This window comes from Nicotiana attenuata, chromosome 7 (assembly GCF_001879085.1).
Source record: "Nicotiana attenuata strain UT chromosome 7, NIATTr2, whole genome shotgun sequence".
NCBI classification, from domain to species: domain Eukaryota; kingdom Viridiplantae; phylum Streptophyta; class Magnoliopsida; order Solanales; family Solanaceae; genus Nicotiana; species Nicotiana attenuata.
The window spans coordinates 101305822-101311928 of record NC_031995.1 but is presented as its reverse complement, the minus strand read 5'-3'; the positions used below and the strand labels follow the sequence as shown (position 1 = coordinate 101311928).

General features: G+C 37.6%; 1 protein-coding gene across 1 annotated transcript in view; it reads left to right on the top strand.

Annotated features, from left to right (window-relative positions):
• The window catches only part of LOC109229587 (chitinase-like protein PB1E7.04c), a 7616-nt gene extending 2268 nt beyond the window's left edge, over window positions 1–5348 (top strand). The window contains exons 4-9 of the mRNA XM_019395083.1: window positions 892–926; window positions 1017–1145; window positions 1585–1732; window positions 1829–2484; window positions 2634–4851; window positions 5036–5348. Of these exons, the coding sequence (XP_019250628.1) occupies window positions 892–926; window positions 1017–1145; window positions 1585–1732; window positions 1829–2484; window positions 2634–4823 (3158 nt within the window). The 3' untranslated portion in view covers window positions 4824–4851; window positions 5036–5348. The remainder of the gene's footprint in view (window positions 1–891; window positions 927–1016; window positions 1146–1584; window positions 1733–1828; window positions 2485–2633; window positions 4852–5035) is intronic.

Sequence of the window (6107 nt, the reverse complement as noted above, 5' to 3'; positions counted from 1 at the left end):
CACACACCCCTTTTTAGTCCAATGTTGTTTCAAGTTGCATCTAAAGGGCTTCCGGTTTGATTCTTCAGTATTCAATGATACATCCAGTTACATCATACATGCTAACCAATTCTTCCAAAGAAGCCTCCTACTTACTGCCAATTTCACCTCAGTCGCAACATCTACTTTGAGCTGCCATGAAATTAGATAGTTTCACCTCAATACTGATGTCTATGGTCGACTTATTTATTAACTTTTAACATTTTCTTGTCCAACTACCACTTTAGGGAACCTCATATCTCACAGATAGTACTCTTGGATGTATGTGGGCAGGATGTTAAAGGTTAATTGGACGAATGAGTACTTTGTTTTCAGGATCCTAGAGGCATAGAAACACAAGGACTTGTTAAGATGATGAGGAGTGGGTTTAGAAGGGAAGTTTTAGGCTTGGCTTCTTAGAGTTAAAATCAATAGGACATGCAGGGAGTTGTAGTGTAAGCTTATTTTATTAAAAAATTGACTATGAATTTGCTCATTTTCATGAAGCTGCTACATATAATATTGTTAATTGTTTGATTTGTTTCAAATGGATTGGAGAAAAGGGAAGTACATGAGCTTGTAGGTCATGCAGCTCAAACGATGCCATAGAAATAGTTAAAATTGTGTGCACTTTTAGTTTCCATCTTAATGTCCTTGTCTTTTTTGTTTGTTTTAAATATTTTCCATTTCTTTTTCTCAATGAGAGTGGAGGATGCATGCGTATTTGGGAGGGGGGAGTGGTGGGGGGTTACTTTCTATGGGGTTAAAGATCTTTTTTCAATTGTTCAAGAAAAGATGCATATTGCTTAGAAATTTTAAAAAAAGATGCATATGGCCTGCAAATTATTCCAATCTAATGTTACCTTTTTACAGCTGTGAAGAAAGTGGACCTTGCTTCAAAAGATAGGGTACGTTTAATTTTGTAGAGGTGACATCTGAAGATTTTATTCATAATTCTATAGTTCTCAGCTAATATTGTCTATATTCTCAAATGTTAGATGAAGCCAAAACTTGCTCCAAAAAGAATCATTGGAGCACAAGCCGGGTTACCAAAAAGTCAACCAAAGCAAATTTCCGGAACACAAAGATTGGGTGGGTTGAAGCAGGATAAGACACAAGTCACACAGGCATGTAATTTGTCTTTAAAATTTCATTTCTGTTACTCACATCAGTTATATTTTAGCGACGACATCTGATTGAGAAATTGAAGCTCGTACTGATATTTGGTTTATTTGTTAGGTTTACATCTCTTATAAAACTTCTTAGTTTTGATTTCTATTAGCCAGTTCAAACAAACTCCTTACAGTGTTGATTGATTGTTAGATTAGAAATATTGTTTGTTTTCATATTTTCATTTCTATAGTCAGCTCAAAGAAATTCCTTATATTTAGAGAAAAAATCATCACTCTTCTTTAAATTAACCTTTTTTGAGTCTGGTAGCAGTAGGCTTTTGAATTATTGGTCAAAAAGGCTGAGTAGATGTTCTTTCTCTCATTTGTTTGATTAGCGAAAGAACTGGGACTTTTGATATTTCACTGACATTGTCTTTATGTTGTTCAAATGCAGCCTATCACCAGACCTACAGATGGAGCATCATTAAAGCCTCCAAAAATTAGCACAAAGTCGCAACCTGTTTCTGCAGGTGTATCCAAAAGGGCTTCTTTGGATATCTCACGAGTCAAAGTTGATAATAACAGCATGAAAATTAGTACAGGTAAGCGGTAAAAGAATTTGTTTAAATTTACATTGATGGCATGAAAATATTTTTAAGCAGCTTTTCTGACCTTGATGGTTTAATGGGAAATTACAGCTTCTGTTAGAGGGCCTCAGACGCCAAAAGCATCTGCCTCGAATAATGCTAGTAGGGTGTTACCGAGACCTGCTATGTCTATGAAGGCCCCTTCTGTCGGCTCTTCAGCTGCAATGAGAATACCTTCGACAAGATCTTCAAGTGATAGCTCTGGAAGTACTTCATCGGACAAGACAGCTAAATCTTCACTTCCTGCAGCGAGGAGAAAGGTGGATAGCAGCAAACCTACTGCTCAACCTTCTGCAAGTGCAAAACTTAGAACCCCTTCAAAAGCTGCATTTAAGAGTAAAGTACCGTCTGGGAATTCTGCCGTCTCAGCTTATCTGATGTCCACTAAGATCAACTCAAGCATATCGCCTGCTAGTTCTATTAGCGAGTGGTCTTCAGCATCATCGTCATCTTCTGCTGCCATGAACCAAAGGTCAAGTAATTTAAGGACTAGCCTTGATACCAGCTCCTGCAGATCATTTGACAGTGACACCTCAACTTTGGATCTGAAGAATCATTTAAGTGATCAGACCTCAAATAAGCCCGAAATTGTGGGAACACCTTTAACTAGAGGAAGTTTAAAGCAAGCAGGCACAATTTCTCGTCCGGCCTCTATGAAACCAACGGGACTGCGGATGCCATCTCCGAAGATGGGTTACTTTGACGGGGTTAGTTCAGTCTTCTATTTATACAGTTTTACTTTTCATGTCCTTCAATTAGAAATAATTTACGTGATGACAACATCTAGTATAAATGACGATAAGATCATTACCAAGTGGAAAGAAAAATTTCTCAAGTTAAATTGATTGTCATACAGGTGAAGGCAGTCCATACTCCTAATGGTTCTCATCCCAGTTTGTCTACTGTGCTGCCCAAGACTGAAGTTTCGGTCTGTAGCCCAAACGGAAATTCAAACATGAAAGCTAAGAGTGTAAAAGTTCCACTTAGAGCAAACAGAAAGCCTGAATCTCTGAAGCACCTCTCTCCTGTATCTTCCTCAGACAAGTCAAATGTTTCAGTTAATCACTTTACTGCACTGCCCAAGAATGTAGCTACCATCTGTAGCCCAAAAGGAAACTCAAACACGAAAGCTAAGAGTGTAAAAGTTCCACTTAGGGCAAATAGAAGGCCTGAAAATCTGAAGCACCTCTCTCCGGTATCCTCTACAGACAAGTCAAATGTTTCAGATAATCACCCTGGTGCTCCAAGTGATATTACTCTTGTTCCTGAGTTATCTCTTGAAGTTCATCATGAAATAAGTGGAGCAAATACTTCGAAAAATATGGATGTGGTGGCTGAAGAAGCTGATCCATTTGAAAACATTCAAAGTGCTGGTTTGGTTGCTTCTGAGAGTGAAAACCAAGGCGCGGTGGGCAATGATGCAGGTGCTAGTTTGGTTGCAACTAAGAGTGAAAACCAAGGCATGGCCAGCAATGATACAGGTGCTAGTTTGGTTGCAACTAAGAGTGAAAACAAAGGCGTGGCAGGCGACGATGCAGGTGCTAGTCTGGATGCAACTAAGAGTGAAAATCAAGGCGTGGCCGGCAACGATACAGGTGCTAGTTTGGTTGCAACTAAGAGTGAAAACCAAGACGTGGTGGCCAATGACACATGTGCTAGTTTGGTTGCAATTAAGAGTGGAAACCAAGGCATAGCAAGTACTTTGAACAATAAGGAAGTGTTGGCCGAAGGACCTGATACAGTTGAACACGCTGCAGCTGATGGTTTGGTTGGAATTAGGAGTGAGAACCACGTCATTGTGAGCAATGATACAGTTGTTATTGAGAGTGGAAACCAAAGAGCAAGTACCTTGAACAATGAGGAAGTTGTGCCTGAACGACCTGATACATTTGAACACGTTGCAGGTGATGATTTGGTTGCAATTAAGGGTGAAAACCAAGTCATTGCGAACAATGATATGGATGTGATTAAGACTGAAAACCAAAGATTAGCAAATTCTTCTACTGATAAGGAAGTGGCTGAAGGACCTGATTCAGTTGAACACGTTCTAGGTGATGGTTTGGTTGCAATTAAGAATGAAGACCAAGTCATGGCGAACAATGATGTGGATGTGATTAAGAGTGAAAACCAAAGATTAGCAAATTCTTCGAAAGATAAGGAAGTTGTGGCTGAAGGACCTGATTCAGCTGAACACGTTGCAGATGATGGTTTGGTTGCGGTTAAGAGTGAAAGCCTAAGTGTTTTGAACAGTGATATGATTGCTGGTTTGATTGCAACTAAAGGTGAAAACCAAGGACCTGATTCAGTTGAACATGTTCCAAGTGATGGTTTGGTTGTGATTACGGGTGAAAGCCAAAGTGTTTTCAACAGTGATATGGTTGCTGGTTCGATTGCTACTAAAGGTGAAAACGTACGCGTTATGGAAAATGAAATGAACTGGGACACTACTGGGAATACTGACATCAAGACTGCGGAGGTTGTTTCAGATGAGAAGGATTCAATTACTGAAAACAATAGATGGTGTGAAACAGTTGATGGAGATGGAGTAGGTGTTCAGTGCAATCTTAACTATAATTCTGATTTGCTCAGCCAGAAGAATGAGATGAACTTGGAGGATAGTTTAAATGGTGACTTCAAAAATACCAAGATTGATCAAGTTGAGGACTCAACTATCAAGGGTGCTGAAATAATGCCATCGTGCCAAACAGGGGATGAAGGCAGAGTAGATGTCAAGGATGATTTGGATACTCTCGAGAAAACAAATACAAAGAAAAATGTTTGTGCGAATCAAGTGGACCAACTAAACAGTCAGGTAGAAGAAGTCAGCTTAACCCCATTTAGCGATAAGGTTGAATCTCTGATGAGCAAGTTGGCCTATTTGTCACTAAATACCCCTGAGGTAGCAGCTAGAAGGACGCCCTTCGCTGTCAAGAATTCTTCCGCTGATTGTCTTGATTTTTCTGAAGGAGCAGTCCAGGTTGTTGGGAAGACTGATTTAGACCTTCCTTCTTTAGAAATTGATCATAAAGAAAACAACAATTTATGAGGATGGCCAGGCATGCTTTCATTGCAAGGTAAAAAGAAGATCTGTTTCGATCTTAATATTACAACTTTACATTAGTCTGAGAAGTGCATCTTTATCATGAAAAGATCTTTCCTTTCTCCCAAATGTGGTCTAATCTGAATCTTTAACCTATTCTGCTTCTTATAATGATGTGTTAATGTGAGCTAATTGTGTGTAAACTTTGATGTTCAAAGATGGTTAGGCTTCAAGAACAAGAAGGCTAGTTTCAGCAGGCGGCAAAGGCATCACTATTGTATAGCACTTGAGGAAGGCTTATCTGATGCATGATTCGTCCGCTTTCGGCTAAGATCAAGATTATTGAGAACATATCTTTTTTGATGTTCAAGTACTGACTTCTGTCACAAATACATTTACATAAATGTAAAACCTACAAGTCTTTACTAGTCAGATTTGCAATCAATCTCACAAGTTGCAATTATCTTAGTGTTAAGAAGTGTTGCAGAGAATTATATCCTTAAAGTTTTCATTATCCACTTCAAAAGGAAATAAGTTGGCATTCCTTTATTTTAAAAGAGTTAAAAGATTCTATGTTCGAATTCATACTTAAAATTAAAAAGATTGTTCTCGAAATCCGAACTATGCCACGTAAATTGAGACAGACATATGCTTGTGCTTCTTTCTTATTACTTTGAACTACTTGATGCATCAAATTTGGCCAATTCGTCAGAAAACATTAAAATATTGGGTTTTTAGTCACAATAAATATAAGTTAATTCATCCTTTTTAGTCACATTCATATTCTACATTTTTTTTGAATAGTGCTGTATTAGAAATAAATTATACGCCTTTGGATCAAAGTATTCTTAAATAAAACAAAATCCTTCAGACTGCTTCATTAAGGATCTACCACAGCAATTACACAACGTGGTGCCGGTTCTTCTGCAGCCAAATAAGACAATTAATTTTGAGAAGCTTTTTAAGCCTTTTGAAAGGCAGATACCTCCCTTTTTTTTTCTTTTTTTTTTTTGTGTTGTATAACAGCAACTTTATGGGCTTTAGGTTAATCTTTTTTTTTTGAGACTTAACTAATAATTAATGATATCCACTTTTTAATAATTAATAATATTAAAAATTATTAATAATTCCCCTAATTGTATATCCAATTACTTATAAATAGAGAAGTAACTCAAAAATCAATCACAAGGGTTTAAATCCGTAATAGGAGTATAATTTAAGGGAGAAAAAAATTAAATTCTATATTTAACGTGTCTTGAAACTTTTATAGATTTGAGCAGTTTTGGGGGG